The sequence below is a fragment of the Amphiura filiformis genome, chromosome 12 (genome assembly GCF_039555335.1).
Source record: "Amphiura filiformis chromosome 12, Afil_fr2py, whole genome shotgun sequence".
Lineage (NCBI taxonomy): Eukaryota > Metazoa > Echinodermata > Ophiuroidea > Amphilepidida > Amphiuridae > Amphiura > Amphiura filiformis.
In genome coordinates this window covers 866,565-878,453 of record NC_092639.1, presented here as the reverse complement: position 1 = coordinate 878,453, position 11,889 = coordinate 866,565, and the positions used below count along the sequence as shown (strand labels likewise).

At 36.5% G+C, this 11,889-nt stretch overlaps 2 protein-coding genes across 3 annotated transcripts in view; both read left to right on the top strand.

Moving 5' to 3' along the window:
- The first annotated feature begins 233 nt into the window (after positions 1-233).
- Positions 234-7,527, top strand: LOC140165552 (uncharacterized). The gene is made up of 8 exons (XM_072188839.1): positions 234-427; positions 882-1,388; positions 2,202-2,279; positions 3,318-3,431; positions 3,929-4,039; positions 5,738-5,893; positions 6,901-6,989; positions 7,351-7,527. Exons 1-8 carry the CDS (start codon positions 295-297, stop codon positions 7,525-7,527), a joined length of 1,365 nt encoding a protein of 454 aa, XP_072044940.1. The 5' UTR covers positions 234-294.
- A 2,358-nt stretch (positions 7,528-9,885) lies between these two features.
- The window catches only part of LOC140165634 (uncharacterized), a 137,985-nt gene continuing 135,981 nt past the window's right edge, over positions 9,886-11,889 (top strand). The window contains exon 1 of one of the 2 annotated variants that reach the window (XM_072188924.1): positions 9,886-10,066. In XM_072188924.1, the coding sequence (XP_072045025.1) occupies positions 9,895-10,066 (172 nt within the window). In that variant the 5' untranslated portion in view covers positions 9,886-9,894. The remainder of the gene's footprint in view (positions 10,067-11,889) is intronic. The other variant, XM_072188925.1, reaches the window with a different exon arrangement.

Below are 11,889 nucleotides of genomic sequence, written 5' to 3'. Positions count from 1 at the left end.
TATAAGAATAGTGCATCAAATCACCACAATACAATCGGACTCATTAATCTGTATAGGCCTACATCATTTTAAAAATAATATAGCACATTACCTCAACACAAACCGGATTTCATTAGTGTGTATGGATCTAGTGATAGTAACATTTTCCAATTGAGTTTCCAGAAATTTCTACACATAACTAGATATGAATTTCTTGTGGCACACTTTGGGGCACATAACAATATTGAATCTTAATCATTGTTTTAGAAATTTCTTTGCACCATATTGCCGGAAGCTTGTACACCTACGGTATTCATGGGTAATACGGATAATACTTCACCAGTCATGCAACGTTTTCCTGAGCCAGTTGCGGTAATCGCTATACGAATACGCCCTAAAGCTTGGCATCGATATATTAGTATGCGGTTTGAGCTTCAAGGATGTATAGGTAATCATCAAGCATTTGATTTATTATTTTACGTATAGAAGAAGCAGTGAAGAAGCTCAGTAGTTACCGATAATAGTTAATATTCGCATATTGCTACTTTACAGCGTGTCTCGTTAGAGTACTTTTAACATAACTGTTCAACTTTCAAAATGTTGCATAATTTTACCCTTTTCAAACTATATCATTAAAGACCAGCAGGAGGTTCGTTAGTAGCCAGGGTGCGAGCCAGGGAGCAATTTTTTCGGGGATGGCATGGGGACGGCAAAGGGTAAAGTGTCCCTAAAATTACTAAAAATGGGGCAAACAATGGGGAAAAAATTGGCTTTTCCTTTCACACTAAAATCCTAGCTACGCCACTGACCAGTAAAAACAGGAATTTATTCATGTTTCGTTTTGATTTTACTTTTTACTAAAACCATAGTTCCTTTCCTTTTCCTTCCATTTTCTATTTCAGAAAAGAAAGATGCTTGTTTAGGAGATTCACGATTTGGCTGGTCCACTCTGGACCGTTCAGGGGGTCAAACAAGGGTACTGGACACCAACGATTGGACATTTGTTATCCCTGGAAAAGAAACACCTTGTGACGGTGTCATCACGCACTGGAATTTCTGGGCAAAACGGAGTGAACCATTTCGTGCAATCGTTTGGAGGCGCGTCGCAAATGAAGACGATCAGTTTAAGATTGTTGGTATAAACAATATCCCAGCGTCATTACCAGGCCAAGAAATACACCATACGGTAGACATAAATGAGCATATATACACAAAGGAAGGAGATGTTCTAGGATTCGCGTTCAAACGTCCCTTACTTGCCTATCAAAGCGGATCTTCTGATTCCGCTGCTGTTCGTTGGTTTAGAAACACTGATCCGTATGAAATGGTTTCTGGGGAAGTTTATTCCTTCGATGGTACTGACAATAGGGCCTACTTGCTGCAAGCGATAATCAGGCCTATTGCAAATGGTAAGAATGTATGTAGGCAATTATTACCCTGATAATATTGTTACGATTTAACGGTAGATTATGGTAGCAAAATAGTTTTGACATCGATAATCACGTAATATAAATACTAGATCTAAACGATAATCCTAAATTTCAACAAGTCCAATTGAAAACCATATCTTTATTTGTGCTAAATAAATGCCTACCTGTTACACCCGTTACAGGCAATAATCACGCCTTCAGTGCAAGGTCAGACTTTAAAATTGCTTCAAAGGTATATTTTAAAACTGGTAAATAATACTTACTTTTTGAATCGAATATTTCAGAGAGAAAAAATTATTTACTATTCTCCGTCATCAGCGGTGTAATGCTGTTGGTAGACTGACTGATGATTCTCTAGTGTTTCTAAATGTTGACAATGTCCCTTTTGTTTCTTGTGATAATGTTTCCAGAAGAGAATCATATATTCTAAAATGTTGTCGGCTCCGTCCCTATTTAGGATGGGCTGGTCTCTTCTTTGATTTTAATGGCTTCCCTAATTGTTCTTGGTAAAAACCTGTCTTCTCTACAGAGGATTTAACATTATTTTCCAGTGTCCGGTTTATGTCCGGTTTCCTTGCTGTACTCTACAAATGCCAATTGATTTGAGGTTGTCTTGGCAGTATGTTCTTTCAGACGCTCTCTTAGGGTTCGCTTTGTTTCACCCACGCACACTTTTTTTGCAATAAAAATGGCTGATTCTTACATGTAGTTGAACAAAGTTAATAAAATATGGTGGTTTTATACTTTACAGTGTGATTGTCTGAAAATGAAATTTTGTTCATTGTTTTTCAGTAAACGACTGTACTACTCAGAAAGGTCGCTGGGGCCAAGCAGAACTTATACCTTGCAATAGAGGCTTGCAGATGGCGGGTTCGTTACTTAGCTAAATTATTGATATGGCATTATAGCTCATTAAGCATTTTTCCAGTAAAGTTGTGATTTTGTGAACACCGACAGTAAAATTCCTATTTATACCTTCAACATATAGCATCTAAGAGCGGTCAGTGCTTTTAAGCTAAAACCCCTGACACCCATTTTGTGTTTGGCCCAAGGACAAAATTGGGCAGGGGGCACATGCAATTTCTTAAAAAATCAAATAGGATAATTGCTTCCCAGCAAACACAAAACGTTTTCGACATCATTCGCAAAAGGTTATAAAAGGTTGTCAGAAAACGTTTAAATGTCGGGTTATATAAAGGGTATATTAACAGTATAAAACGTTTTCATAACCTTAAAAAACAATTTTTGATAATCTACTGCTTAGCAAACAAAAATGTTTTACAGAAAACGTTTAAATGTCGGGTTATATAAAGGGTATAAAAACGTTTTAATAACATTCCAAAAACATTCTTGAAAACTTGATACAAAACATTCTAAACAGAATGTCATTTTGGGGTTGAAAAAATATTTTGCGAAAAATGTTTGCTCAAAATATTTTCAATAACGTTTTAAAAACGTTTCATGACCTTTATATAACCCGACATTTAAATGTTATTAAAAGGTTTTAGAAAAAACATTTCTGTGTTTGCTGGATTCAAACATTTTAACATAATGTTATTTAAGTATTGACACAATATTTGGCAAAAATGTTTTCAAAAATAGTTTACAATAACATTTTTTGAAAACATTTAAAAATATTGCTGTAGTGCGTTTTCATACAAAACGTTTTAAAACGTTATCATGACCTTTATATAACCCGACATTTTAATGTTATTAAAACGTTTTTACCTAAACCAAAAGCCAAAATATAACGTATTTAAAACGTTATTAAAACGTTTTTGTGTTTGCTGGGTTATGACCCCCATCAGACCCGATGCCCCCAATCATCGTCGGCGCCCCCCCCCATATGATCACCCATGCAACGCCACTGATAATATCCTTATTTCATTTGTCAAAAACAATTTGAAGAATTTTGTCCTGGTAATGTTACTCGTGATATTGACGGAGAGTTAACGTGGCCTGAAACTGCTGTAGGAGAACTGGGCTTTAGCGACGAGAAATGCTCTTTTGACACACACAGAGGTAGGTCTTTACCCTTAAGGTTCTTATAATCAACGTCAAACGTTCGTCAGTAACTGACACATGTTTGAGTAAATGGAAACTTCATTGTCCAATCCTAAAGTTAATTTTTTATTACTTCCGTGGTCCGGGTACGCGATGGTGAATTGCGATCGCGTAGAAGTGACAAGGTCGCCTACTACGCGCCATGCCGAAGACCAATGGGTCAACCGGCTTGTTGTCAAGTGCGTTGATCAGCCAATCAGCGTGGTTGTTTATTTCTTCTGTGCGTACGCTCGTCTACGCTTGGCGCACAGCTCGGACCACGGAAGTAATAAAAAAATAACTTTATGCAAAGAAGTCAGGCTAGTTTGGCCTATAAAAGACTTAATATTTTCTCTTCCGAACTCCGTAATACAACACAAATGTATGCGATGACAGTGAAAAGATCGAAACCTGGAGAAATTTGTTTGGAATTTTTTGGTGTCCGGTAAAGATTAAGCTCTTTCTTCTTTATACAGCTGGATGGCCATTGGCCCTTCGTTATTGTAGCATATCGACAGGATCAGCGGAGCAGGCAAAATGGGAACCCGTTTACATGGTAGATTGTTCAGAAGAAGCAGGCGATGAAGGTAGTATTATTTTGTAGGTCTAGTAATACTTCTGACAATGTTACAGGACAGTGATGTGTTGTAACTGGTATCTTAGATCAAGGCTTGTTCGTGTGCTTTTCTTTTTGTATTCTGTCCATCGTTTTGGATCACTTCAGTTTTGATCTACTTCGAAGACCCTTCGCGTATCTAAGGCAATAGAACCAAATTAGTTCAATCTTTGGTCGATCCTTCAATTAATTGATTACCGTACAGGGTGTCCCAGAAAAAATTACCGGGCAAATGAATTTAGACGTAAGTCGAAAAATAGACATCAGAATCAAAAAATCTAAACATCGCCGTGTAGCCCATCTTATTCTGCATCTTATATGTCAATTTTATTTGAATCGGTTGACTGATCGCGAAGAAATAAGCGATTACATAACGCATGCGTCAATTCACTTCATTCCAAGTTTGAAAGAAACATCATTCAACACAATACACACTAGTGGTTAAGTGTCAATGGGCTTCATATTTTGTTTTGTGAAATCCTTTTCGTTCTTTTTAAACAATCTGTTTCTTGCAAAACATTTAATGTTCAAATTTGAAAACCGGCACTATATTGAAAATGAAAGCTTGCATGTAAGATGATGCTCGGTACTTGTACATATTATGTTGCATAAAGAATTATTGCATAAAGAATTCCAACCGGCTTAAAAATAAAAAAATTCTCACACACATAAATGTTTTTGGAATATTTCCAAGAAATTGTAATGCAAAGTTTAAATCCTTTAAAACTTCAACATTAATATTGCATGGTATCAAAAATCACACATAAAGCTGTAAGCACTTGTTTATTGTAATTCTTGGCTTAAATGTTCTTTGGAAAGTTATAATATAACATATTTGCACAACATAAAGAATTGAAGTTAGAAAGCTTTCAATTGCAGAAATCAAAGTTTTCTCGGACAGACTGTTATTCATCTGCACTGGTGAAAGCATGAATGACATTACACCGATTACAAAATAGATAATGTGGACTAAATTTAATGAGATACGCAAACTTTTAAGGAAGCGGTGAGCGAGTATGAAAAAAGCACCTGTTGATCAAACTTGGAATGAACTGAATTGATGCACGCATTATGTAATCGTTCATTTTTTCGCAGCTGTTCAACCGAATCAAATAAAATTTTTGTATGCAATGCACAACAAAATAAGCTATGCGCTACATTTTAAATTTTTTGATTTTGATGTCTATTTCTCGACTTACGTTCAATTTTATTCGCTCGGTAATTTTTTCTGGGACACCCTGTATTGTTATATGAATCTGTGCATGTAATGATATTAACCAATACAAATTTACCATTAGTTTTGATTAATTATAGTTGATAGTTCATTAAATACAAGCATCGAAGCAGCATCGACGGTCCATCCAATCCGATAGTCCATCCAAGATCGATAAAATTTGGTTCTGGTGCCTAATGGGTCTAATTATTGCTTCTGATTCATCTGCTGATTTAACTTCGTTTCGACCCCGTTACTAAATGGTTACGTTGATCACATTAAATCTATCAAACTTGTTGGTTGTGGGATAGGCTTTTACGACGGAAATTCATACCAATTAGTTGGTTTTTAGCGGGTTCGCCGTCGGACAAGTTTAGAACTTGTTGGTGTAAATATATATTTTCAAGGCTTAAAGGCTCTTGTTTCTAAACCTTCTTGCATGTGTTGATTTTCAAGGTTTCTGTCCAGATGGATGGGATCCACACGGACCATTCTGCTACTTTGTCAATGTCGAACTTCGTTTGAGCTTCAATGATGCTGTGTTCGCCTGTCAGAATATGACTAGTAACCTCACCAGTATACACTCGGATGAAGAGCAATATTATCATTTGGGTAAGGATTACATACACTCCAAAAACTGTGTTAAGCCATTGAACATATTCTTGCTTTCACTTGTGTAAAAGAAATATTTAGAAGCTATACCACTGCATATCAAATACTCTGAACATGTTTAGTATTTTAACATGTTTACAAAGTGAAGGTAAGGATTTGTTTAGAAAAGTGTTGAAGTGCTGCACACTGTTTTTACAGTGTGTATCTTGAACTCGTTAAACAGATCGTAACTAATGTGGCTTATAACCTACCATCCCAGCAAACACAAAACGTTTTCGACATCATTCGCAAAAGGTTATAAAAGGTTGGCAGAAAATGTTTAAATGTCGGGTTATATAAAGGGTATATTAAGGGTATAAAACGTTTTCATACTATTAACAACATTTTTTGATAATCTACTACTTAGCAAACACAAAATGTTTTACAGAAAACGTTTAAATGTCGGGTTATATAAAGGGTATAAAAACGTTTTAATAACATTCCAAAAACATTTTCGAAAACTTGATACAAAACATTCTAAACAGAATGTTATTTTGTGGTTGAAAAAATATTTCGAGTCAAGAGTGTGTTATTGCTCATGCAAAACACCCATACTATTATAAAAAATGTTTGCCCAAAATATTTGCAATAACGTTTTAAAAAGCCAATTAATATGTCGCGATTAAAGATGCCACTGACTCATTTTATAGCCGCCACAAAAGCTCGGAACTAAACACTTTTGGTATATATGATACATGTGCAAGACCACTTTCGACATATACATGACCACGAACGTTCTTGACTAAAAACATTCGCCATACATGATACATCATGATCACAAAACCTGCGGTAGTTGCATGAAGTCCACGTAGCGAAGGAACATTCGTGGGAAATTATCCTGATAATGCAGTTGAGGAAGGTAGTAATTCAAATTTAGCTATCACGTACACGGTCAGATAGTCGTACAACAATATTAAACTTGGTTGAAAAACGATAAATGGTTTATAAGAACTTTATTTGTATTACAGCGATAGTTAGAAGAACATCACAAGATTTGTGGATAGGACTTCACGACAAAACAAATGAACACGAATTTGAATGGGTCGATGGAACACCTGTAAGTATGAAATATTTATGCACCTCCACTGATACCACAATCACCATCATCGTCGTTGTCGTCATCATCATCATCATCATCATCATCATCATCATCATCATCATCATCATCATCATCATCATCATCGTCATCATCATCATCATCATCACCACCCATATACTTTATTGTTAATATATATCACATTTCGATTCCTATTCAAATTAAAGTCTATTGCCGCCGTAACCATGAAATTTCTACTTTTTTTGAATGCATTGCTATACATTCTGCACTTGTCGACGCAACTTTCTGATAATCGATGTTACTTTCTTTCTTCATTTTTTTTATCTCTCGCTGACTCCTCTATTACATCTCCATACCACAGCTTGATTTTGAAAGTTGGACTCCTAATCAACCAGATAATCACAACTTAGGTGAAGACTGTGTACAATTGTGGTCAAGAGGAAGTGGAAACTGGAATGACAGCCCTTGTGGTAGCAGCCTAGGATTTATTTGCAAGAAGCCTAAAGGTATTAAAACATATTTTACCAAGGGAGAGTGACATATATATCCGCATTCCCTTCCATATTAGTAGTGGCTAAAATAAAGAACCCCGTCCATGGTCTTACGCACACTTTTGGCAAACACCTTTATTTTATATACAGACTTGACATTTAATATGGAATACTTTTTCACAAAATTCGAAGAATGGTCTGGTAGAGGTCTGCATAAACGGCACGGGCTAAATATTGTTTGGGGTGTGTTAGAAGATGGTGTAAAATAATTGTTTGACAGAAAATGTGCTTTCCATTAGTTTACATTATGGCGTTCATAACGTAGTGAATTAGCTTAAAATGGAGAATCTAAGTACACTGAATTTGATATTTGTGGGGGTAAAATTTCTGAATTTGAGCAACATTATTCTGATATTATCAAATTTATTGAGGTTTGAGGCGATTTTATTGAACCTAAATACCAATAAGTGTTCGTCAGAACTGAAATGCACCTGTGATCTACCAGTTTTGAAAGTGGGAGGAGCTTTAAAAATATGGCTCTTAAAAGTGGTACGCACTCAGAAATTTTGAATGGTCCCCTGGAGCCAAATGTTTTAAACTTACTGTGAACAGAGAAACAGTGTGAGTTCATTGGTCAACCAGGAATCCGTAAAGTTGTTTTTGTACCGTAAGTTTATAACATTTGGCCCCAGGGGCCATTCAAACTTTCTGAGTACGTACAGCTTTTAAGAGCCCTATTTTTAAGCTCCTCCCCTGTTCAAAAACTTCGTACATTGTATGTGTATTTCAGCTGTGATGAATGCCAGTTGCTGACGAAGTTTAAGAAATACCACCTCAACCCCCTATAAATTTCACAATAACAGAATCGTGTTGCATAAAGTTCCAAATTGTGTCCACCACAGCCTTTCTAAATCCGCCATTTTAGACAAATTCGCTACATTATTAGCACCATAATGTAAACATATGGAAAGCAAATTTTCTATCAAACAATTATTTTACACCATCTCCCGACATACCCCAATTAATATTTAGCCCGTGCGGTCTATGCAGGCTCCGTCCAGACCAGTCTTGGAATATACAAGTCTGTATAATAATGTAAAATTGCACATTTTTGCGCGCTTCGCGGGAAATGGACTAAATGTGTACCAACTTTCACTTCAAATAGTATGAAACAAAAAAATTTCGCTAAATTCTTCAAAATTGTAGCAAAGTGGGCTAAGTTCTCTTAAAGGTCATGTTATGTTTTGCCCTATTATCATTGTTTATAAATTAATAAACATAACTTGTTTAAAGTACAAAAAACCTCTCCGTTATAAAGAAATAAAATTAAAATATCAATAAATTTCCCGGTATGGGGGCGGCCATTTTCGATCATTTCTTGACGTCATGGTAGCCCATTGAACCTAAGTATCGATACAGCCGAGTGGGCAATGCTAGTTTTTCCTATGGAGGTTATCCACTTCACACATGTGTGACTTTTAACAAAAGGAGCTGGTTCCCGTAGTATTCCTCATTCAAACCAATTCAATGCATGACCTTGGAGTTACCCAGAGGATGATTTAAGCACTTCCCAGCAAGTCTTGCGGTTAGCACAGCTGTGTGAGTGAACATGACACCACTGCCCGCCCACTGCATACACACGTGCATGGTTAAATTTGAATTTGGACAGATATATTTACAATAAAAACACCTTCAAAAAGTTGGTCGATTTCACATTTTATGTTATCTACAGAAGGTGTGAATTATCCTTCATGCATACATCACTTTAAATCTGAAATCGACCAAGTAATAATGACACACGGGCAATTCTAAAACAACATCTTTTGCACAGAGTTCAATGGGATTTGAAAAGTAAAGTGGCAGTTGAAACTCTAGTGATAACACTTTTACAGTGCATGATGGGGCTTCCTTAAATCATCCTCTGGGAGTTACCTGCATGGCTTTGGCGGGCTTTTTTGAAACAGTCAAGGTTGCACATGTATGTTGTTTTGATTTTCTTGTTCCATTTCGCGCTGATTTCCGTGTTGCAAATATCGCTTACCACGCGACCTAAGCGCCCGCCAAATCTGTGCAATGTGACGTCACCACAGCATCATGGCGACTTCCACTGATGGCTTTAATTAATTACACTAATTAGCAAAAGTGTTTGATTCTAACAATACCGTCAATGTAACTAGAAAGGCATCTACTGCAAATTAATTATGGAAATGTCTGTTTAAGAGCAGCTTGAGCCAAATCAGTTGCGGATCCAGGAATTAATAATAACAATAATAATAATAATAATAATAATAATAATAATAATAATAATAATAATAATAATAATAATAATAATAATAATAATAATAATAAATATAAATTTGGCTATATATTGCACACGTATGTCATTAACATGATTGTGACCTTGTTTGCTCATAATGTTTGCATTTTCATTTTGTTACTTTATTTCGAAATTATTAAGTAGTAATAAAGAAGGAGTTTGCTCTACCGAGATGACTTCATCGGACATAGAAGGGACACTAACATGGCCTGAAACTGCTTTTGGTGACGTAGCTTTTAGCGAAGAAACTTGCGGACCAAACACGGACAGTAAGTAAAATTATCATTCTTATTGGTAGCGCTTTATATGTTATTTTATACCTTATATTTTATATAAAAAAACATAAGCCCCTATTTAAGATATTTGGATTTATTGCAATGAAATGTTCTTAGAAGTGATCCATATTGATATTTTTTCAAATGTAAAAGAAGGAAACGTAAAAAACAGAAGGACGTAACTTACAACAAAGACGAAAACAGTTAATTAAGTTTCCATAAAACTTCCTGATGCTTTATGTATGCTCTTTGTGTTATCATATTTATATGCCGAGCAGGATGTAGTATGACCATTAGAGGAAGACAGGGTCATCTTTGCAGCCAATGGGGGATTAATATTGTTGACTCCGTATTATTGCAGAAATGTTACACTTTAAAAATAACTCATTCTAAACAAAAACCAGACCATCAATACAAACTTGGTCAAAACATACTTCAAGAAACTGAGACTCCTACTTATCTGGGTGTACACCTTACAAAAGACCTAAAATGGGATGTTCATGTTAACCAAGCTGTAGCTAAAGCAAAGAGAGTGCTTGGAGTTGTATGAAGAAACCTACACCCATGCACAACTACTCTTAAAGCCACAGCAAATAAAGCTCTGGTACGCCCGCACCTCGAATACTGCTGTTGTGTCTGGGACCCCGCTAATAAAGAACTCATACAGAAGGTGGAATCAGTCCAACGCAAAGCAGCAATATTCGCTTGCAGAAACTACGGCAGAACAATCAGTGTCACCGAGATGATGAAATCATTACAATGGGATTCTCTCCAGATGCGTCGGCAGGCAACAAGGTTGACTATGCTTCACAAAATCAACTCTGGCCAGGTTACCATACCGGCACAAACGTTTCTCACACCAGTCGTCCGGCCACTCGTCATAACAACAGTCTAGCATATCTCAGACCAAGAGCAAAGAAAAACTGTTACAAAGACTCGTACTTCCCAAGAACAATACAAGAGTGGAATGTACTGCCTGAACATAAATGTGACCATCCAGCACAACTGAGCCCTGAAGTCCCCAATCATTATTTTTGAGATAGTACTTGACATTTAAGTAGTGAAAAAATCAATAAAACAGTCAATAAATCCTTTGTTTCCTATTGTTTATTGTTAAGTTCAATGGAGCATATCTCAATAGTGGCACTGGCGACATCCGGGCTCAGTTGTGGAGGATGGTCACATATAGTTAACATCCCAATCACCTCAACATTTAAGACCGAAGTTACAGATCACCTTAGAAGAAAGCAACTATAACAAACATAAGCAACCTACGCGCCCTCACATCTCTTCGCGCTTGACTTCATATTTGGAAGCGTTGCGAAGTAATCTTTAAAGTCAAAATTTAAAGTAATTGACAGTTCGCTCAGTAAAGACCACCCTACCTAAATTCCATTTACAACTTAAGCAATATTGTCACTAAGAGGTTGACTATACCGTACAGTCTTCGCCTGGCCAACTGATGGGCCATAGCCATCCTCCGGCCGATTGAGTGTCGTTTCTGATGAACTACTCATAACTTATAAATTATCGTGGGATAAAAGAAAATGCCATTTCGAGCATAAATACTAGATTTACCACGCCTCGGTCGATTTTCACGCCATGTATCAAAAGTAAGGCAGTGCATGTCAAGTTTAAGCCCATACGTATACATATTGAGTGTAACGTCATATGTGTCGAATTGAACACCGAAGTTTCGCTTTAGCGGCTGATGAACTCATTTCACTGAGACACGGCGGACTTGCTATTTCACGTGGGGGGGAATCGATCCGAGGGGAGATAGCGTTTAGCATGTTTAGTCGGAAGAAACCATTATT

Coding starts and splice junctions, on each gene's coding strand:
- LOC140165552 (XM_072188839.1), top strand. CDS start 295: ATGGGTAATACGGATAATACTTCACCAGTCATGCAACGTTTTCCTGAG. Junction 2,280..3,317: donor TAGAGGCTTGCAGATGGCGG/GTTCGTTACTTA, acceptor AACAATTTGAAG/AATTTTGTCCTGGTAATGTT. Junction 5,894..6,900: donor AGAGCAATATTATCATTTGG/GTAAGGATTACA, acceptor TTTGTATTACAG/CGATAGTTAGAAGAACATCA.